Source organism: Balaenoptera borealis (assembly GCF_965194805.1).
Source record: "Balaenoptera borealis genome assembly, chromosome: 12".
In the NCBI taxonomy this organism is placed as follows: domain Eukaryota; kingdom Metazoa; phylum Chordata; class Mammalia; order Artiodactyla; family Balaenopteridae; genus Balaenoptera; species Balaenoptera borealis.
Genome location: NC_138869.1, coordinates 89,165,799 through 89,189,142, shown reverse-complemented (window position 1 = coordinate 89,189,142; position 23,344 = coordinate 89,165,799). Strand labels below are relative to the sequence as shown.

The window sequence follows — 23,344 nt, the reverse complement described above, 5'->3', positions numbered from 1 at the left end:
CTTGGTTGGTGGGGGCAGGAGGGGAATTTGGGGGACTGTCGTCCTTCATGGAACGTGTCCCTCCACTGCTGCTGCCTGTAAATTAGGAGGCAAAGCAGCAGGAAAACCCGGCCTTCGTGTCTTTCAAACCTTTTTGGTGAGCGGAAAGTGGCTCCTGGGGGATGGGAGCTTCCCTTCAGGCTCTTCGGCTTCAGGAGACCTGCTTGGTCCTTCTCACAGCTCTTCCCTGGTCCCTTCCCTCCCTTCACACACCACAGTGGAGGGGCTGGCCCCGTGCTTCCTGGCTGTTCAGAAAGGGCTTCCTCCTTCCTGAAGCTTAAGTCACCTTGTGCTGCTCTGAATATCCAGGTAGCTGGTTGCCGAGGGAGCTAAGTGGTCCCAGCCCCGTCCCAGTGGAGTGGAGCGGGGAGCCGGAGCTCCATCTCCGGGTCTGAGGTGTCTGAAAGGCCACCTGTCTCTCGTCTCGTGTGTGTGGAGGGGACGCGAGGGCCGGGACAGGTGGTGGGATGAGGTGAGGCGTGGCAGTGGGGAAATACCCAGAAGCAAAACAGTCTCAGGAATGCTTTCCACGTCATGCTTAGAGCCGCCAGAGAACTGTCCGGGGTAATCACGAGTTAGCAGTAATTATACAACCCGTTTTCCTGAAACTGCATTTGAGTAATGTGACTTTGGACGCGAGGTTCCTCTTCCAGTGTCCTTCCTTTCATTCCAAATCAACACCGATGGAATAAGAAAATTATTAAGTACAGCCTTATTCAGCAAGGGCTTATAAGACCCTCAGAGTGATAGTTAGAATCTCTATTTTCTTTAAAAGGCAACTTTGTTTAATACTCTAGGAATTTGTCAGGGTCAGGGGGGAAATTATCGGTTTTATTTTTGGTTTGGATTCTCTCATTTTTTTTTCCTGGAGAAAGTTGTGTACGAAAAGTGTTTTTCTCTTTTCTCTTCCATTTAACTTCTTGTTAAAATGTTTAGGCAGCAAATATTAAACCACAAGTCTTAAATAAGCAGCTCCATTTCTAGAGAGGCACTTACCTCTAGAGAGGTTTCTAAATCCATGACCCTCCACCTCACCCTGATCTTCATTTCTGTCCCCCAGCTGCTTATCAGACATCCCCACAAGGATGTCCCCACGCACCTCACACTTAGTATGTCCCAAACGGAACTTCTTACTGTTTCCCCTAAAACCTCCCTGTATTGGATATTCTGTCTCAGTGAGTGGCTTCTTCATTTACATAGTCTCCCAAGTGAAAAGCTGAGCTGCTTTGATTTCTTGTTCCTTACTTGCCCATCTGATTAGTTGCCAAGCTCTTTTGCTTCTGTCTTAATAGCTCTTTGGTCCTTTGTCTTTCTTCTCACTTGCCCAGTGCAGCATCTTTCTAGCTAGTTTCTCTGTCTCTAGTTCTTGCCCTTCCAACTGATCTTCCATACTGTCGCCAGAATTATCTTTCTATAATTCACATAGTCTCTATTCCTTGCCTGAGCTCTTTAATGGCTATCCTTCCTGATAAAATCCAAACACGTAGCCTGGCATAGAAAACCACTGCCGTCTTGCCCCATAGTCCAGCCTGTTGTTGAACACATCAGCCTCTTTTATATTTTCATGCCTTTTATATAGGCTCCTAATCCTGACAGACTCCCACTCCACAAGACTAGCCCAAATATGTGAAGAGTTTCTCATCAGTCAGGAGTTTATTTATGTTTCCATAGAACTTTGTGATTACTGCCTATACTACCACAAAGCACATCGTGTTATAATTGTTTGTTTATACATTTATACATTCAGTGAGTATTTATTGACTTTCTCCTATATGCTAGGCAGAGTGCTAAGTGTTGGGGCCCAGCAGTGAATATGGTCCCTGACCACATGGAACTTACATTGGGAAGTTGCATTACTTACACTGGGAAAGAAACCCCCCACAAAAGAAAAATGAGAAATTGTGTAAGATCAGGCTGGAAACATAGGCCCTGGTCAGTTTTTATAGAGACTCCTGGTAAAGAGTTTGGAATTTAGTAGCATTCCACTAGGAAGTCACTGTAAGCTTGTAAGTAAGGAAAGACATGGTTCCTTATATATTTTATGGAAATTATTTTTGCTTCTAGATAGAGTGGGTTGCGAAGGGGAAAGAGTAGAAGTAGAAAGCTAATTTGGAAATTATGAAAGCTAAGCTAATTTGAAAGCTAATAGCTAAAGGTAATGCTATTAGAGATAAAGATGAGAGCGACAGTAGATTTATTAAGATTTATTTTGGATATAAGACATGATGATGGATTAGGTAGATAGGTGACAGCAGTGAGGAAAGGGAAGAACCAAGGATGGCTCTTAGGTTTCTGGTTTAATAACTTAGTGACTGACACTACTTTTCAGTGAGGTGAAGAGGGCCTAGAGTAGGGTGGGGCAAGTTTTTTTGGGGGAAAAATTACCAACCATTTTGTTGTACACATGCATAATGTGAAATCTGGGGCATCTAGGTGGGGAAATCAGATAGGCAGTTAGATATGCTTGGAGGAGAGGTCCAAGTCTGGAGATGTTGCAAATGTGAGAGTCATTAGTGTAAAGAGGGTCTTGAATTCATGACTGTTGATAAGATCACCTGGAGAGAGATGTGGACCTAGAAGAGAAAATGTCCCAGCGTTTAGAGGTCAAGCAAAAGAGGAAGAACCACAAAGGGAGCTGGGTTACTCTAGTAGAAAACCAGATTTTTTGGTGGATTCCAGTGGGAAAGCAGAGCCTGGGAGAATTTTCTGGAGGAAGGAGTGGGTGATTGCAGAATGCTACTGGGCATTGAATAAGCCAAGGGCAGAGAGGTGTCCAGTGGGCTGGCACCATGAAGGGCACAGACGACCTTGACCAGAGCAGTTCACGTGTTCTGATGGGGAGAGGCAGACTGCTGTGGCTGTAGGATGAACTCAGACGTGAGAATGTGGATGTGGTATGTGTAGAAAACTAAGTAGAGAAGTTTAGCTATGACGGGTATGAGGAATTGCAGGGAACTTCTGTTTGGTACTCAGAATGGGAGATATTAAAGTATATGACTGTAACAAGGGGAATGATCTAGTAGAAAGAGATCGTTGCTGGAGACATTGGTAATAAACCAGCAATATCCTTGAGAAGGTAAGAGGGGTACAGATCGCAAGACACACCTGACCTTCCTTCTAGCCTGGGCGCTGCTTGAGCAAAGGCCACATTTCTTTCTTAATCTTAAGTCCCTAGCCCTTGGCACATAGTAGATAGTCACCAAGGTTTTGGATGAGCACATACATTTCGTGCTTCCTCTGTGCCTAGTACATTGTTGGGAGAGGTGCCCTGGGAGTGTATAGAACTTACAAGATGGTAGCTCTGCCCTCAAACCATGGACTCTTGAACTGAAAGTGATTGGGTGTAAGTGGGCGGTGAGTGAGTGGAGGCTGGCTGTGCAGAGGAGATCTACCTGGAAAGGATGGAGAGAATTTATAGGAAAGGGTAGGGAAAGGAGAGGCGGTTCAAATGAATATACCAACGTGGAAGACGGTATAGATTATAATTTAGAAAATGACTGGGCAGAGAATTTAAATAAATGTACTTGACTTCCATTTCGCTTTCTTACCCAACATGCACAGTTAGCTTGTCAAAATAAACTCTTAATATTTTGTGACTTGCATGTTCTGCCTTTACTCGTGAAGTTCCTTAGATTGTATTACATGAGGTTGGCCGGGGAAATGTATAATTCTATTGGTGTTGGTTATTGTGACAAGAGAGTGGAAGAAGGAGGTAATCATACCCTTTCTTCTACGTTCCTAGTAGTCAACGCTGTCAGGAAGGGAAATAGATCCTTTACGTAAATAATATAGAACATGCAAAAGAAAATAGGTCCCTGGTAATGTCATACGACCTACTCATAGTAAGTTGGAGAATATGATACTGTATTTGGAATTCTCAAGCCTTGTTTGAGTCATTTGTCCCATCAAATGTATTACCTGAGCCCATCGTGGGGCCCTTGGGTCCTTAGCCCTCACCTCCTTCCTTACTCAGGTAGAGCCTGATCATCGGGGAAAAGTCTGATGAGCAGATACCAGAAACTGGGTGAATCAGGAGGACAAACACAGCCAGGGCCTCAGTTAACATAATACGTTCTTGAATAACCTAAGGTTGGCTGTATATATTATAAATGAAATGATAACCTGCCAGGACCTGAATTTCTGGTTTTAAATATAATTTTGAAATAACATCCATGATCAAAATCAAATATAGAAAAATAGTATATATATCTATGAAATATAACCAATCCCCTTGACTATAGTCAAGAGAATGCTGGTAGGAAAAAAAAAATGAAGAATTTTAATTAAAATTAAGTTTTTACGCCTAGAATCTTCACCTCCCTACTACATGTATGTTAGGATGTTTCTCTCTCCCTCTCTTGCCTCACAGAGTGCCATTTCCCTGCCCCCCTCCCCTCATTAAATAAGGAAAGTTTATTTTAAAATACAGAGAAAATGTAAAGATTCAAGAAGAAAACTTAAATTTAAAAATCAAATCACCATTAGCATTGTTTTGTCAACGTTCTCATCTTTGCTGTGTGATAGTCACTATCGCTGGAGGCCTCATCTCTAAGGCAGTGATATTGGGAGGAAACTAGGGAAATATTTGTAGCCTAAGTGTTGTTTAATCCGTTTCACAGAGATGTCTGTAATGGCAGTTCCCTTCAGGAAGCTGTTTTGTGTTATGGCCTTTAGCTTTTCTAATACCAAGAACCCTGGCTGTTTTCCAAAACCAAGCTAGATTTTTTTTTTTTTAATATTAAATTAAGTCATTAGGGCGAGTTAGAAATAATTTAGAAAATGCTTACTAGAGAACATAGATGAGTGAAATGTTTCCTGCCATCTAGGAGTTTATTGTCTAAAGGTAGTGTAAGAAAGTTCCACAAACAATATCATGAAGAGAGTGAAACATCCTCAGATTTCAGAGAAGGGAAAGTTCCATGTAACTTGGGATGTCAAGAAAATAATGTTTGATTTGTGTCTGTTTTCCTCTTTGTTTTGAGAGGTGGGCTTTTGTTGGGGGTGAGCTCCAGGGAAAGTTCTGTGGGGGAAATGGCAGAGGTTGGAGGCTGGAGGCAGAGGCGAGGGCAGGTGCAGCTGTAACTTAACTTGCCTTAGGAGGACAGCAGCCAGCCTAAAGCAGTTAGAATTGGGAGCCTGCAGATATCACTGTGAGACAAAGGTAAGGCACACCTGGAGAGGGCCTGAATAAAAGCCTCTGGGATAGGCAGTAGGGAGCTAGTGAAGGCTTTTGAACTTTAGAATGAAATGACAGCTACACTTAAGGGAGAGTCAGTCTTGTAGCACTGATTTATGAACCTGGGGGAAGAGAGCCTCGAGGTGGAACTGGAAGGTGTCAGATTGTCTCGTTACTTTAGGGGGCGAGACTCTTGGCAAATTAATGCACTTCTCAATGCCTCAGTGTCCTCCTCTGTAAAATGGGAATAATGATACTCATGCAGTTTTGTGAGGATTAAATTAACTCGTGACTGCTTAACAAGTGCTCCACAAGTCTTAGCTGTGTAGCCCATTGCTGTTCTTACCCAGAGGCCCTGGAATGAAAGCCTCCACTGCTGGAAAGGAAATGGGTGACATCCGTAGGGAATTTCTTTGATGTTTATGATTTTTTATTATTATTATATGTTTCTATGTAAGTTGGTTGCATTTCTCTACTTTGATTCTTGTTAAATGTGGCTCATAACACCGTTTTAGGTGACAGAACAGTAACCTTCTAACATGATTTTCTTCTAGGCTTTCATCATATTGGATTATTCTTTCACGTATGTGACAATTTGAAAGTTGGCTGGGTATTAGTGTCGGTATGTTAGGACAATGCGTCTTTACTACCATGATAAAAATGGAATTGCAAATCCCTTTTCAAGTCGAAAGCCGGTTAAGTATGAAAAGGTGAGGTTATTATAAGTGAAGGGAAGTGGCAAAATAGAAGTTTATGGTTAAACAACAGAAAGGTGCTTTACAGGCTGCGGCAGTTTCTATACTTTTCTAAAGCAGTAGGTAGCATTGTGTGGTGTGGTTTACGTCAATAAAACATGTCCTCTTCTGGAGACAACTGCCATATGGTATAGGATCAGCACTGGAATTGAATTTTTGATAAACCAATTAATTTACCTGGATTAAAATAATTTGCAGATTTTTTTTTCCATGTCAACGATTTAAGCATGAGATTTGCATAGAGAGCGGGCATGCTTGTCACCAAGTTCACTGTTCTTACCACATAGAACTATTTTCTGAGTCTTGTGTAAATTAAATGCACATAATGTAAATGTAGTTGGTTCAGCTGTATAGTGCCGCCTGTTAGTGAGTGACAGGATGTACATATCTGTTTGCTAGGATTTTGGTTTACCTCTTAGGGCACTTATTCTGACAGCAACTCCTTTGTCTGTCTGTCTGTGTCTGACACACACGCGCTCTTTTTGTGTGTGTATGTGTGAGCGGGTGCCCTGTGGTGCATACACAGATGGCTCTTTGCTGTTATTTAGCTACAGGCAGAACTCATGTGGGGTAGATTTTTCTTTTCCTCGTTGTCTCTGTCTAGTGTTAGAATACATAAGAAACAGTTGCCGCCTTCTGGAAGTTTAGTTCTTATGACTTTACCTCTTAGGTAAATAAATGCACTTGTTTCATGATACTCCTTTAGTTCCTGATACCTGATTTTTTTTCCTTCCTGAAAAAAGAAAGATGAAAACTGTTACAGAAGGGGAGCTACTTGGAAAAGCTCAGACTGATACTTTTGAAGGGTGGTTTGAAGTTTAGGGAAAATGCCAGGTGTAGCCTCCTCACAGCAGGGCCCTGTTCACATGGATGTCTATACTAGCCGCTTGCTTCACTCTCCGGATGATTTCCTCCTACTTCTGAGTGTGACTGTCCAGTGCTGTTTTTGGAGTAAAATTAGGCTCTGGTTTCTGAACCTGCCATAAGGATTAGTTTATTTCTCCCTATAATCCTAGATAGCCACCTTCCTATTCTTAATCCTACCAGCTTCCTGCCTTACTTTCTGTCTGTTTTGGACTAGCTCAACTTCATCCTGTGTGTTATTGAAACAACATGCCCTACAGTTCAGCTGAAATAAAGCAAGAATTTTAGAAGAGAAATGTGATCTCAGATGAAGTCAGACATAAATCCAGCTTGGTGTGTCCAAGGTTTACTTAATTCATCTGTGGAAATGCATCTGCTTCCAACCACTCTGCTCCTTCTTTACATGATATCCGGCTTCGCTGTCTTGTAGCCAGAAAATAGTGCCACTGCAATACCAGAATGATGGTATTGAACCGCGATGAACCATGCCGATTTGCCAGATTCTGTAATATCACTTTCATTATGAACATCTTCTTTAACCCACAGTTGTCCCCAAATTAAGAACTTTTAGAATAATGAGAGTTAATCATATGTGTGTTCAGGTAAAATAGAGAAAAATCATGCTGCATTTGTAGATGTCATGCATTTACACAAGAATTTGAAGGGATCACTGATATTTGACATCAATTGGTAATACCTGCTTATGCTTCAGTCAAAAAAATTATAAAGAAGTAGGAGTATTTTTCAATGCTAGCAGAATGCTTGTATTTAAATGCTTGGGTATGTATTTGAAGTTTTTTCTAGGAGTAGAACAGGCCAACCAGGCAACTTGTCAGGTTCTAGCACATTTTATCTGGAATATTCATCCAATCAGAAAGTGGAAATAATTGGGACCATTCTCTTCTAATACTCTACAAGGTGATTGAAATTCATAAGGATGAGCATTATACACATAGCCAAAGTGCTTTAAATCATTAAAGAAAGATTAAAATGATGTTCAGTATGACTTAGTATGTTTATTTCACCACTTTGCACCCCGGGCCTGTCATGGTCCTGGGTGATTTCAACCTGCCAGCAGCCTTCCTCACAGCCCCTGACCTCTTCCCCTCCACCCCGCTTTACGCTTGATGGCCACACCCTAGACCTTGTCATCTCCTGGAACGGCTTCTCCTGGGGTGAAATCATCATTTAGTCATCTCTCTCGGACCACAGCCTCTAGTCTTTCACTTTCTCTCCCTTGGCGGTACCCGTACTTGGACTTATGGCGGGGCCTCCAGGCCACGGATCCCTTGGCTTTCCCCTTCTTTCCATCTCCTTCCTGCCTTCCCTTCCTCTCCTGACCGCCAAGCCCCGTGGTGTCCATCACTTCAGTGGGGCTCTGTCAGTATCCTCCACTCCTTCTGTCCCCACTGCTTTTCTGGCTCGCCTGCCTGGAAAGTCTGCATCCCTGCAGCAAGCCAACTGCCCTTTCTCCACACACATTTGGGCTGCTGGGAGCTGCAGGAGAAGATCACACAGCTGTTCAGCTTGGTGCCACCAACAATTCATGACCTTCACTCTCACTGGGCTCTTAACAGTCCCGGGAAGTTCTTTTTAATTTCTCAAGCTATTTTATCTCTTTATTTCCCAAGTTTGCCGCAGGCTTATCCCCCACCCCTGTAGATGTTTGTTTACAGTGCTATCTGATCATCTCATACTCCCTGTGTAGCCTTTCTGTGGCTTCTCGTTGCCCTGAGAATAAAATCCCAACCCCTTCCTTTGACCTCTGAGGCTCACTGTGACCTGGTTCCCACTTAGCTCCTAGATTCCTCTGTCATCCCCTCCCTACTACACGTTATTTGCTAACTGATTTGAACTGTGTTCAGTCTCTGGAAAGCACAGGCTCCGTAGGAGGTGTAGTCCAGGGGAAGAGAGAGTAAAAGGGACAGCTCTTCCAATATGAAATGCCCAGTTTCTTGATGGACATTTGTACTGTTTGTACTATGGAAGGACAGAAGAGGAGATTTGTACTTTAATTCCTTGAAAATTAGTAATTTATATTTAGTGTACACATAATCTAGTAAATTATTATTAGATAAATTAGATAATTTATTAAGTGCAACACACCATTTTCTAACTATTCTAATAAAATCTAATGTTGTGAAAGAACTAAACACGGAGAATATTTATATTGTTAGATACCTTTAGCTACAAATGGGCGTTAAATAAAGGGCTTTATTATTAAGTTCCTATAGCTCTCCAGCTCCTGGTACTCAAAAAATGAAATTATATTTACCAAAATTGAAGTGATACCCATCTTTTTTTTTTTTTTTTTGGCTGCGTCGGGTCTTAGTTGCGGCACACGGGATCTTCGTTGAGGCATGCGGGATCTTTTGTTGCAGCGCCTGGGCTTCTCTCTAGTTGTGGTGTGCGGGTTCCAGAGCACATGGGCTCTGTAGTTTGCGGCACGCGGGCTCTCTAGTTGAGGTGTGTGAGCTCAGTAGTTGCGGCGCACAGGCTTAGTTGCCCCGCGGCATGTGGGATCTTAGTTCCCCGACCAGGGATGGAAGCCGCATCCCCTGCATTGGAAGGCGGATTCTTTACCACTGGACCACCAGGGAAGTCTCGAAACCCATCTTTGTTTTTAAAAAAAAAAAAAAAAAATGGTGTATCACAAAATAGATTTCTGAGTGCACTTCAGAAAACTTGATTTTTGAAATGTATCGTTGTTTTTGTTGATCTTACAGGAGAATCATGAAAAAAGTCTGCGTGGAGCCATCTGAGCGATTGGCCAGTCTCCAGGCTCTGTGGGACAACCAGACTGTGGCCGAGCAGGGCCCCTGTGGTGAGCATGCATTTTAAAACCAAAAAATAAATGGCTGGATGGCTGCCGTTTTGCCAGGAAGCTAAGTCTATTCCTAGTGTGCTACTGTAAAGGTACAATTACTTTTAAGGTGTAATTAGCACTGCACAGACTTTAGATTGGTGGACAAACATCCTATATTTAAGCTATATTGCATCCGGCTATGTACTTACTGTAGAACAGGGGGGAGAATCTTTGCTGTTTTCCCAAAAGGAGAGAATAATCAGCATTGTGAACATCGGCCATATTTAAGCTTTTAAATTTTAACTTAAAAAACATTTAGTCGAAAACCTGTCACATTTCTATTGTATAATTCAGGTGGATTTTCTCAGATGTATGCCTGTGTTTGTGACTGGCTTGGATTTTCATACAGGGAAGAAGTACAATGGGTAAGTGTATCTGTATGCATGCACACACACACTTTCTCACACACACACACCTGGAGAATATTCCAGTATTTGACTGGCTTATTTCGCTGTCTCTCTCTTTTTGCCCCCACCATTCATTGCTTGCTTAAAATCTTCCTTCCTCAGATTACATAAAAATCTGCCTGTGTCATTGTCTGATTTTCTTTGCATCTCTCTTGCTTCCCTGATCCTCTATGGGGACTGTTTATATGACTGAATTATGTTTCAAATAGGATGTGGATACAATTTATCTGACACAAGACACCAGGGAATTGAATTTACAAGACTTCAGTCATCTTGACCACAGGTAAGCTTCTTTCTTTCCTTTCTTTCACTTCTGATTTTGCTTTCAGAGCTGCCCTTGTCTGTCGGTACTTACAGGTGTACATTATCTCCAGAGAATCCTTTTTTTATAAGGGGAATCAAAGAACCTAAGAATCTCTGGATTTTGCCTTTTAAGTAAGAGTTTCCAGTGTGTTTATCACTACGACTGGTTTGGGATGGTGGTGCGTGAGTATATCTCAAGTCCAGGATTTACACTTATAAACTGTGGAAACAATTTAATTCTTAGGTTCTTATGCCAGCCCACAAATCTATTTAATCTACCCTGTATATAAAATACAGTATTATTTTGTCTAATTGCCATTTAGAACATTTTTCTATAAGGGAACTTTATGCTAAAATCCTAACAAATGACTTTGAGTTTACAATTCCTTTATTGGGGATGGCTAGGGTTTATATGCATATATTGGTGGAAATCAGTTTGCCAATATCTACCTTATGATAGTGATAATAAAACGATGAAACCTGTTACAAGTTATTTGAGAGACTTCTAGGTTTTAAGATGTCGACTTTACTATATTTAGGGCTGTGGCCTGTGTGATCAGGCCCCGGAGAAGAAACTTCATTCCGTTCCCCTTCTCTCTGTAAGAGCAGACCTAGAAAAGTGATTCTGATCCCTGACAAAGCTGAGCGTTGGAACTCCCCTGTCACCCCACCCACCCCTGCCCCTGGCAAGTCTTTCTAGTCATCTATCCCGGCCTGTCTCCTCAACCCTGGAGATACTGCTACTTATTTTAGGTGGGCAGATATGATAGCTCCATCGCAGTGAATCCCAGCTTGAGAAATCTTTTCTCTCTGTTTGGAATGCACAGAGAGAAATCTGAGATTCCAGCTGTACCTTTCATGCCATTTGGACGATTGGAATTGTAAAGAGGAGAGGATGGTTGCCTCTTTTTAGCACCAGCATCTTGCCCCCAAAATACCTTGTCAAATTATTTTTCCACTTACCTGGAAGCGAGTCCAGAGTTGTAGCAGAGTCCCCAAAGAGTTCTGGCCAACTGAACTGAGCAAAGAAAAAGTGTGCTGGATGGATGTGGCCTCTGGGCACAGCCTGGGTCTACGGTGGACGGTGAAGCAGGCTCAGCTGTGTCTGTAGATGTGGCTAAAGCCTAAAGCCCCCAGTTCTCAAGCTCAGATTTGATTCCTTTTTGTGGAACAGGCAGTTTTCTCTTGCTTAGAGCCGTTCTCCCTCTTCCTATATTTGAGGGAAAGTCATACTCCCATTTAGGCAAGATGTTTCCTGTGTAGCTCATGAAAAAGTGAACTGAGAAACATAAAGGGGAGATATTTTGTTTTGTAAGTATTTTTCAATAAAAACAGAAAATTGTATGTAGAATAAGATAGGAGTAGGTAGGCCTACAGTATCCAGTCTTGATGTTTTTGGTCCCAGGATCTCTTTATATTCTTAAAAATGTTTGCATTGTTTATGTGGGTTTTATCTTTTGGTATTTATCATACTGGAAATTAAAACTAAAATAAAAAGTTTATTAAGTCCTTTAAAAATAATATTAGTAAACCTATTGCATGCTAACATAGATACCATTTTTATAAAAAATAACTATTTTCCAAAACAAAAATCAGTCAGCAAGAAAAGTGGCATCAGTTTACCGATTTGGCAGATAAACTTTTTTTTTTTTTCCTTAACATCTTTATTAGAGTATAATTGCCTTACAATGCTGTGTCAGTTTCTGCTTTATAACAAAGTGAATCAGTTATACATATACGTATGTCCCCATATCTCTTCCCTCTTGCATCTCCCTCCCTCCCACCCTCCCTATCCCACCCCTCTAGGTGGTCACAAAGCACCGAGCTGATCTCCCTGTGCTATGTGGCTGCTTCCCACTAGCTAGCTATTTTGGTAGTGTATATATGTCCAGGCCACTCTCTCACTTTGTCCCAGCTTACCCTTCCCCCTCCCTGTATCCTCAAGTCTATTCTCTAGTAGGTCTGCATCTTTATTCCCATCTTGCCCCTAGGTTCTTCTGACCATTTTCTTTTTTTTAGATTCCATATATATGTGTTAGCATACGGTATTTGTTTTTCTCTTTCTGACTTGCTTCACTCTGTATGACAGTCTCTAGGTCCATTCACCTCACTACAAATAACTCAGTTTCGTTCCTTTTTATGGCTGGGTAATATTACATTGTATATATGTACCACATCTTCTTTATCCATTCATCCGATGATGGACACTTAGGTTGCTTCCATGCCCTGGCTATTGTAAATAGAGCTGCAGTGAACATTGTGGTACATGACTCTTTTTGAATTATGGTTTTCTCAGGGTATATGCCCAGTAGTGGGATTGCTGTGTTGTATGGTAGTTCTATTTTTAGTTTTTTAAGGAACCTCCATACTGTTCTCCATAGTGGCTGTATCAATTTACATTCCCACCAACAGTGCAAGAGGGTTCCCTTTTCTCCGCACCCTCTCCAGTATTTACTGTTTGTAGATTTTTTGATGATGGCCATTCTGACCAGTGTGAGATGATATCTAATTGTAGTTTTGATTTGCATTTCTCTAATGATTAGTGATATTGAGCATTCTTTCATGTGTTTGTTGGCAATCTGTATATCTTCTTTGGAGAAATGTCTGTTTAGGTCTTCTGCCCATTTTTGGATTGGGTTGTTTGTTTTTTTGATATTGAGCTGCATGAGTTGCTTGTATGTTTTGGAGATTAATCCTTTGTCAGTTGCTTCATTTGCAAATATTTTCTCTCATTCTGAGGGTTGTCTTTTGGTCTTGTTTATGGTTTCCTTTGCTGTGCAAAAGCTTTTAAGTTTCATTAGGTCCCATTTATATATTTTTGTTTGTAGTTCCATTTCTCTAGGAGGTGGGTCAAAAAGGATCTTGCTGTGATTTATGTCATAGAGTGTTCTGCCTATGTTTTCCTCTAAGAGTTTGATAGTGTCTGGCCTTACATTTATGTCTGTAATCTATTTTGAGTTTAATTTTGTGTATTGTGTTAGGGAGTGTTCTAATTTCATTCTTTTACATGTAGCTGTCCAGTTTTCCCAGCACCACTTATTGAAGAGGCTGTCTTTTCTCCGTTGTATAGTCAGGCCTCCTTTATCAAAAATAAGGTGATCATAGGTGCATGGGTTTATCTCTGGGCTTTCTATCCTGTTCCATTGATCTATATTTCTGTTTTTGTGCCAGTACCATACTGTCTTGATTACTGTAGCTTTGTAGTATAGTCTGAAGCCAGGGAGCCTGATTCCTCAAGCTCTGTTTTTCTTTTTCAAGATTGCTTTGGCTATTCGGGGTCTTTTGTGTTTCCATACAAATTGTGAAATTTTTTGTTCAAGTTCTGTGAAAAATGCCATTGGTAGTTTGATAGGGATTGCATTGAATCTGTAGATTGCTTTGGGTAGTATAATCATTTTCACAGTGCTGATTCTTCCAATCCAAGAACATGGTATATCTCTCCATCTGTTTGTATCATCTTTAATTTCTTTCATCAGTGTCTTACAATTTCTTCATACAGGTCTTTTGGCTCCTTAGGTAGGTTTATTCCTAGATATTTTATTCTTTTTGTTGCAGTGGTAAATGGGAGTGTTTTCTTAATTTCACTTACAGATTTTTCATCATTAGTGTATAGGAATGTAAGAGATTTCTGTGCATTAATTTTGTATCCTGCTACTTTACCAAATTCATTGATTAGCTCTAGTAGTTTTCTGGTAGCATCTTTAGGATTCTCTATGTATAGTATCATGTCATCTGCAAACAGTAACAGCTTTACTTCTTCTTTTACGATTTGGATTCCTTTTATTTCTTTTTCTTCTCTGATTGCTGTGGATAAAACTTCCAAAACTATGTTGAATAATAGTGGTGAGAGTGGACAACCTTGTCTTGTTCCTGATCTTAGTGGAAATGGTTTCAGTTTTTCACCATTGAGGATGATGTTGGCTGTGGGTTTGTCATATATGGCCTTTATTTTGCTGAGGAAAGTTCCCTCTATGCCTACTTTCTGGAGGGTTTTAATCATAAATAGGTGTTGAATATTGTCGAAAGCTTTCTCTGCATCTATTGAGATGATCATATGGTTTTTCTCCTTCAATTTGTTAATATGGTGTATCACGTTGATTGATTTGTGTATACTGAAAAATCCTTGCATTCATGGGATAAACGCCACTTGATCATAACGTATGATCCTTTTAATGTGCTGTTGGATTCTGTTTGCTAGTATTTTGAGGATTTTTGCATCTATGTTCATCAGTGATATTGGCCTGTAGTTTTCTTTCTTTGTGACATCTTTGTCTGGTTTTGGTATCAGAGTGATGGTGGCCTCGTAGAATGAGTTTGGGAGTGTTCCTCTCTCTGCTATATTTTGGAAGAGTTTGAGAAGGATAGGTGTTAGCTCTTCTCTAAATGTTTGATAGAATTCACCTGTGAAGCCATCTGGTCCTGGGCTTTTGTTTGTTGGAAGATTTTTAATCACAGTTTCAATTTCAGTGCTTGTGATTGGTCTGTTCATATTTTCTATTTCTTCCTGGTTCAGTCTCAGAAGGTTGTGCATTTCTAAGAATTTGTCCATTTCTTCTAGGTTGTCCATTTTATTGACATATAGTTGCTTGTAATAATCTCTCATGATCCTTTGTATTTCTGCAGTGTCAGTTGTTACTTTTTCTTTTTTATTTCTAATTCTGTTGATGTGAGTCTTCTCCCTTTTTTTCTTGATAAGTCTGGCTAATGGTTTATCAATTTTGTTTATCTTCTCAAAGAACCAGCTTTTAGTTTTATTGATCTTTGCTATCCTTTCCTTGATTTCTTTTTCATTTATTTCTGATCTGATCTTTATGATTTCTTTCCTTCTGCTAATTTTGGGGTTTTTTTATTCTTCTTTCTCTAATTGCTTTAGGTGTAAGGTTAGGTTGTTTATTTGAGATGTTTCTTGTTTCTTAAGGTAGGCTTGTATAGCTATAAACTTCCCTCTTAGAACTGCTTTTGCTGCATCCCATAGGTTTTGGTCATCGTGTTTTCATTGTCATTTGTTTCTAGGTATTTTTTGATTTCTTCTTTGATTTCTTCAGTGATCTCTTGGTTATTAAGTAGTGGGTTGTTTAGCCTCCATGTGTTTGTATTTCTTACAGATCTTTTTCCTGTAATGGATATCTAGTCTCATAGTGTTGTGGTTGGAAACATACTTGGTATGATTTAAATTTTCTTAAATTTACCAAGGCTTGATTTGTGACCCAAGATATGATCTATTCTGGAGAATGTTCTATGAGCACTTGAGAAGAATGTGTATTCTGTTGTGTTTGGATGGAATGTCCTATAAATATCAATTAAGTCCATCTTGTTTAATGTATCATTTAAAGCTTGTGTTTCCTTATTTATTTTCATTTTGGATGATCTGTCCATTGGTGAAAGTGAGGTGTTAAAGTCCCCTACTATGATTGTGTTACTGTCGATTTCCCCTTTTATGGCTGCTAGTTTTTGCCTTATGTATTGAGGTGCTCCTATGTTGGGTGCATAAATATTTACAATTGTTAATATCTTCTTCTTGGATTGATCCCTTGATCATTATGTAGTGTCCTTCTTTGTCTCTTGTAATAGTCTTTGTTTTAAAGTCTATTTTGTCTGATATGAGAATTGCTACTCCAGCTTTCTTTTGATTTCCATTTGCATGGAATATCTTTTTCCATCCCCTCACTTTCAGTCTGTATGTGTCCCTGGGTCTGAAGTGGGTCTCTTGTAGACAGCATATATACGGGTCTTGTTTTTTATCCATTCAGCCAGTCTATGTCTTTTGGTTGGAGCATTTAATCCGTTTCCATTTAAGGTAATTATTGATATGTATGTTCCTATTACCATTTTATTAATTGTTTTGGGTTTATTATTGTAGGTCTTTTCCTTCCCTTTTGTTTCCTGCCTAGAGAAGTTCCTTTAACATTTTTTGTAAAGCTGGTTTGGTGGTGCTGAATTCTCTTAGCTTTTGCTTGTCTGTTAAGGTTTGAATTTCTCCGACAAATCTGAATGAGATCCTTGCTGGGTAGAGTAATCTTGCTTGTAGGTTTTTCCCTTTCATCACTTTAAATATGTCCTGCCACTCCCTTCTGGCTTTCAGAATTTCTGCTGAAAGATCAGCTGTTAACCTTATGGGGATTCCCTCGTATGTTATTTGTTGTTTTTCCCTTGCTGCTTTTAATATTTTTTCTTTGTGTTTAATTTTTGATAGTTGGATTAATATGTGTCTTGGCGTGTTTCTCCTTGGATTTATCCTGTATGGGACGCACTGCGCTTCCTGGACTTGATTAACTGTTTCGTTTCCCATATTAGGGAAGTTTTCAACTATAATCTCCTCAAATATTTTCTCAGTCCCTTTCTTCTTCTCTTCTTCTTCTGCTACCCCTATAATTCGAAAGTTGGTGCGTTTAATGTTGTCCCAGAGGTCTCTGAGACTGTCCTCTATTCTTTTCATTCTTTTTTCTTTATTCTGCTCTGCAGTAGTTATTTCCACTATTTTATCTTCCAGGTCACTTATTCGTTCTTCTGCCTCAGTTATTCTGCTATTGATCCCTTCTAGAGAATTGTTAATTTCGTTTATTGTGTTGTGCATCATTGTTTGTTTGCTCTTTAGTTCTTCTAGGTCCTTGTTAAACGTTTCTTGTATTTTCTCCATTCTATTTCCAAGATTTTGGATCATCTTTACTATCATTATTCTGAATTCTTTTTCAGGTATACTGCCTATTTCCTCTTCATTTGTTAGGTCTGGTGGGTTTTTACCTTGCTCCTTCATCTGCTGTGTGTTTCTCTGTCTTCTCATTTTGCTTAACTTACTGTGTTTGGGGTCTCCTTTTTGCAGGCTACAGGTTCGTAGTTTCCGTTGTTTTTGGTGTCTGTCCCCAGTGGCTAAGGTTGGTTCAGTGGGTTGTGTAGGCTTCTTGGTGGAGGGGACTAGTGCCTGTGTTCTGGTGGATGAGGCTGGATCTTGTCTTTCTGGTGGGCAGGTCCACGTCTGGTCGTGTGTTTGGGGGTGTCTGTGGCCTTATTATGATTTTAGGCTGCCTCTGTGCTAATGGATGGGGTCATGTTCTTGTCTTGCTAGTTGTTTGGGATAGGGTGTCCTGCACTGTAGCTTGCTGGTCATTGAGTGGAGCTGGGTCTTGGCATTGAGATGGAGATCCTGCGAGATTTTTGCCGTTTGATATTATGTGGAGTTGGGAGGTCTCTTGTGGACCAGTGTCCTGAGCTTGGCTCTCCCACCTCAGTAGCACAGCCCTGATGTCTGGCTGGAGCACCAAGAGCCTGTCCTACACATGGCTCAGAATAAAAGGGAGAAAAGAAAGAAAGAAAGAAAGAAGAAGATAAAATAATATAAAATAAAATAAAGTTATTAAAATAAAAAATAATTATTATGAAAAAAAATTTTTTTTAAGTAAAAAAAAAAAAAAAAGCGGACAGACAGAACCCTAGGACAAATGGTAAAATCAAAGCTATACAGACAAAATCACACACAGAAGCATGCACACACACACTCACAAGAAGAGAAAAATGGGAAAAAATATATATATTGTTGCTCCCAAAGTCCACCTCCTCAATTTGGGATGATTTGTTGTCTATTCAGGTATTCCACAGATGCAGGGTACATCAAGTTGATTGTGGAGCTTTAATGCGCTGCTTCTGAGGCTGCTGGGAGAAATTTCCCTTTCTCTTCTTTGTTCGCACAGCTCCCGGGATTCAGCTTTGGATTTGGACACGCCTCTGCGTGTGGGTCGCCTGAGGGCATCTGTTCTTCGCTCACACAGGACGTGGTTAAAGGAGCAGCTGCTTCGGGGGCTCTGGCTCACTCAGGCTGGGGGGAGGGAGGGTACGGATGCGGGGCGAGCCTGCGGCAGCAGAGGCCGGCGTGACGTTGCACCAGCGTGAGGCGTGCCGTGCGTTCTCCCGGGGAAGTTGTCCCTGGATCACGGGACCCTGGCCGTGGCGCGCTGCACAGGCTCCGGGAGGGGCGGTGTGGATAGAGACCTGGGCTCGCACACGGGCTTCTTGGTGGCGGCAGCAGCAGCCTTACCGTCTCATGCCCGTCTCTGGGGTCCGCGCTGATAGCCGCGGCTCGCGCCCGTCTCTGGAGCTCCTTTAAGCAGTGCTCTTAATCCCCTCTCCTCGCGCACTAGGATACAAAGAGGCAAGAAAAAGTCTCTTGCCTGTTCGGCAGCTGCAGAGTTTTTCCCCGACTCCCTCCCGGCTAGCTGTGGTGCACTAACCCCTTCAGGCTGTGTTCACGCCGCCAACCCCAGTGCTCTCCCTGCGATCCGACCGAAGGCCGAGCCTCAGCTCCAAGCACCCCCCGCCCCGGCGGGTGAGCAGAAAGGCCCCTCGGGCTGGTGAGTGCCGGTCGGCACTGATCCTCTGTGCGGGGATCTCTGCACTCTGCTCTCCGCACCCCTGTGGCTGCACTCTCCTCCGTGGCTCCGAAGCTCCCCCCTCCGCCACCCGCAGTCTCCGCCTGCGAAGGGGCTCCTAGTGTGTGGAAACCTTTCCTCCTTCACAGCTCCCTCCCACTGGTGCAGGTCCCGTCCGTATTCTTTTTTTTTTTTTTTTTTTTCAACACTAAATTATTTATTAAGTACACTGTTAACCCAACACAGGCATGTACCCAAGGAAAGATTAAAAAAAGTCCCTATTCTTTGTCTCTGTTTTTTCTTTTTTCTTTTACCCTACCCAGGTACGTGGGGAGTTTCTTGCTTTTTGGGAGGTCTGAGGTCTTCTGCCAGCGTTTAGTAGGTGTTCTGTAAGAGTTGTTCCACACGTAGATGTATTTCTGATGTATTTTTGGGGAGGAAGGTGATCTCTGCGTCTTACTCTTCTGCCATCTTGAAACTCCACCAGTCTGGCAGATCACTTTGATTTCTTTTTTCTTCTCTTTAAAAAAAAATTTATTTATTTATTTATTTATTTTGACTGCACCGGATCTTTGTTGCCATGTGTGGGATCTTCTGTTGCGGCATGTGGGATCTTTAGTTGTGGCATGCAAACTCCTAATTGTGGCATGTGGGGTCTAGTTCCCTGACCAGGGATCAAACCCTGGCCCCTGCATTGGGAACGCAGCGTCTTAGCCCCTGGACCACCAGGGAAGTCCCATCAAGGACATTCTTAAATGAAATTGTCGTTTGTTTGTGTGGTGGTAAAGAATACAGTGATGACTAGCACGGTTTGATGCTACTGCCTTGGTTTGTGCTAAGGCACCAGCAGTTTTCGCCACCATTGCTTTTGCACCATCCATGCAATGTCAACATGATAGAAAGGACAAATTTGTTTTAGTATTAGTATGAAAATTGTTTTGAACTTGTGAACCTCTAAGTGAGTCTCAGGGTCCCCCAGGGGTCCATGGACCATACTTGGAGAACAGCTGGTCTATAGGAGTGAAGACATGTAGGGCAGCCTGAGGTGTTTCTCCAGCTTTCCTTCGTATACTCTTCATGATTTTTACACTGTTAATAGATTATGTGTGGCATCAGTGCTAAACTTTCCAGTTTATCCCCTGTGCTTAATTTGGTGATTAAACTACATCTAGAGAAGCTACTAAATACAGTTACTTGAAATATGTAGAGTACTATCCAAAATTGAGAAACTCTGTCAAAACTTAGAATTTTCCCATGAGTAGATTTTTCCTGATTTCTTAGCTGGAGAATTTTTATTTCATCAGTGAACGCCACATTAATGGGGTGGGTCATCGTCATCTGCTTTTCTTACTTCATTAAGGGCTAGAAGGACTTTTTCATTCCTGAGACTCTAGATCAGAAGTTGGAAATCTTTTCTTTAAAGGGCCAGATAGTAAATATCTCAGGCTTTATGAGACAGTCACTGTTACAGTTGTGCATCACTGCTGCTGTAGCTTGTAAGCACTTCTAGACAGTATGTAACTGAATGAGTATGACTGTGTTTCAGTGAAACTTTATTTGCAAAAATATATGTTGTGGGGACTTCCGTGGTGGTCCAGTGGTAAAGAATTCGCCTTCAAATGCAGGGGACACGGGTTCGATCCCTAGTCAGAGAACTAAGATCCCACATGCCACAGGGCAACTAAGCCTGCGCGCCACAGCTGTTGAGTCCACAGGCGCCTCAACTAGAGAGGAAGCCTGCGTGCTGCAACAAAGAGCCTGTGTGCTTCAACGAAGATCCCACGTGCCGCTACTAAGAGACCCAACGCAGCCAGAAATAAATAAATAATAAGTAAATCCTTAAAAAGAATTGTTAAAAGAAAAATATATGTATGTTGTGGGCTGTAGCTTGCTGACTCTTGCTGTAGATCAGTGGCTTCTTATGTGGGATGTATGTAACCAAAGGAAAATGCAAGATGAGCTACAAAAAACATTAGAACTTCTATTTATTTTTATTGTTGACTCCTTTTAAGATTTCTATCTTAGTTTTATAATAAATAATGACAATGATCTATTTAGTATATAATTGAATGTTAAAAAATTAGAGTACTGAAAACTTTTTTACTGTAGTGGGCTTGATTAATAAGAATGGGGACCACTGCTCTAGATGTCATCTCTTCTGCTAATGCCTAAGTAGTTGGCTTTTCTCAGATCTCTATCTTAATAACCCAAATCTTTAAAGTTTATCTCCTCTTCTTGAGAATTTAATTTTTTCCCATGGTTCTTACTGTTAAAATTGAAGCCAGCGTCTGTGTAAAGAGGCTACCCCCAGTCCTGTTAGGTGGCCTGTATTAATAGTATTTTTCTAATCAAGTTGCAACAAATTATATTGGCTGAACATTTCTCTATATTTGAATGAGCATGCTTACCCATGAAGGAACAGTCTGTACTTAAATGGCACAGTAGTTTGGAAGGATTCATAATGGCAGAATTTGAGTGTTATGGGGGTCATTTGAGAGGTTTTATAACACGCTATGTTTTTATTTTTCTCATTTGGGTATGAGTTAGGGAGAAGAGAACGGAGGATTTAGAGGTGCAAGATGGGAGATTAAATGGGCCGTGTGTTGAGCTGGAGTTTGGTAGAAAATAGGGGCAATAGTTCTCATATGTACTGATGAATTTTCCCACTGTGGCAGTTGGCTCCCATGTATCTCTATTTGATCATAATTCAGATACAAATAAGCAATTTTGTTTACAATTAAAATGAGATTCTGCATGCATTTATATGTTGACGTCCCTGAACCTGATCATTTCAGCAGACTTCCTTCTAGAAAGCTGTACGCATTTCATATAGTCAGTCTGAAAGCTCTCCTGATTGTCCCTCATTCAAAGCTTTATTTTTCATTCCATTCTTTCTCCCCATTGCATTTAGTCATCAGAGGTAGATGACTTAAGGGTCCTTGAAATCATTAGTGCTCCCAGGATGGAAGTTCCATGGGGGCTGGGCTCTCTCTGTCTTGTTCACACCATATGACCTGATACTCCGCAGTCAAACCAGTGGCTCAGAGTGAAGGTTTTTCAAGGGAAACTGAACCGCTCTAAGATACCAGATCAGAATCCTGGGAGGCTGAGTGGATTAATTTTTAACACATTTTTGACCAGAGATGTATTAACAGCCACAGGTGTTAGTTTCTGCAAAAATCCCCTAGTCAATAATGTGTTAAGAGTCTATCAGATTACTCAAATACTTTCTTCCCCATACTCAAGTTGGCAATTATTGCTGTAACGGCACCCAATTTTGCTCTGTGTTACCTACTCCAATCCAGGGCTAAATCCTGTCTGGATTCCTATGCAAGTCCATCTGTTTCTTTCAGTTTACTCGCCCAGTTCATTGTCTTTTTGCACCCAAGGGTTTGTAACTACCGTTTTCTAGGACCAGCTCAGATACAAAGTGGGAGATCTGGGTCGTGTGTGTGGTACTGATGTTAATGTTGCAGGTCTAGTAACAGGGAGGACCAAACATGGTTTTGGCAGCTTTATCATCTGGAGCGCAGAGATGGAAGAAACAGTAATCTCTGTGTGACCCCATCATCGCACAGAGGAGACGGATTTAGAAGAAGGTGCAGATCTAGGGACAGGGCTGTGCCCTTGTCATTGTTCTCATCACAGAGACCTTACTAATGTCCTCACCCTCTGATTTGCCTGGGATCTGCTCTTCTTCAGAGACATGCCCAGTGGTATGATACATGTTATATCACATGACCTTTAGACCCTCATGTACTGAGAAATAGAGAAGCATATACATCATATTGAGGCTTCTTAGGAGTCATCCAGCATGCTATTCTCTCTTCACTGTAGACCAGCCTCTCTGTTCCTATATATTCTGCTACCTCACTAGACCGCTTAGGGTCTGCCCAGGAGCTTCAAGGTAGATTTATAAGCAACTTGAATGCTGTAACTGATTAATGAATTAATTGATTCTAACTAACGAATTATGGCTCTATCAGAATTAAACGTAGGGCCAGGTACCCTGTTGTTGCTGAATAAGCATTCACGTATGAGGATGACAGCGATCATCCTGGATCCATCCAGCTAGTCTCTGGAGGAGAATAGGAATTAAGAAGTACTTGGAAAAATGCCCATTCAGTTATTACTTATAGCTTCCAAAATTTTATTTAAGTGTATTCTTAAAATTTATTCTAGTTTAGGTATCAGTGGGCCAAAAAGATGGCACAGATTGAAGAAGGCTTTGTTATACATTTCTCATGGGATCTCTCAATGGCCTGTGAGCTGACATGTTAAAAATGTAATTACACTGTAATTTGGAGTGGCAGGGAACGATGAGGTTAGAGGTAGTGGTGCCGAGGAGAAGAGAATATATAGCTTTAACTACATCGATTTTTCTTGTTCCCTGAAGATTTTTAAGAGGAGCTAATCTTCTCCATCCTCTAAAGCCTCGGCGACATGCATCATCGAGCTTAAACTTGGCTCATGAGAGCCCAGCCAGCAGTCCGTCCCCTTCAGACTCATGTTTTTGTGTTGTCATATTTCATACTCATCAAGGTGACATTCATGTGCCTGATGCTTTCAGGGAA

General features: G+C 41.2%; 1 protein-coding gene across 8 annotated transcripts in view; it reads left to right on the top strand.

Annotated features, from left to right (window-relative positions):
• The window catches only part of CARMIL1 (capping protein regulator and myosin 1 linker 1), a 319,172-nt gene that overhangs the window by 137,706 nt on the left and 158,122 nt on the right, over positions 1–23,344 (top strand). For all 8 annotated transcript variants that reach the window (XM_082346317.1, XM_082346318.1, XM_082346316.1 and 5 more), the window contains 3 exons: positions 9,561–9,658; positions 9,995–10,065; positions 10,317–10,390. In XM_082346317.1, coding sequence (XP_082202443.1) covers positions 9,561–9,658; positions 9,995–10,065; positions 10,317–10,390 — 243 coding nt within the window. The remainder of the gene's footprint in view (positions 1–9,560; positions 9,659–9,994; positions 10,066–10,316; positions 10,391–23,344) is intronic.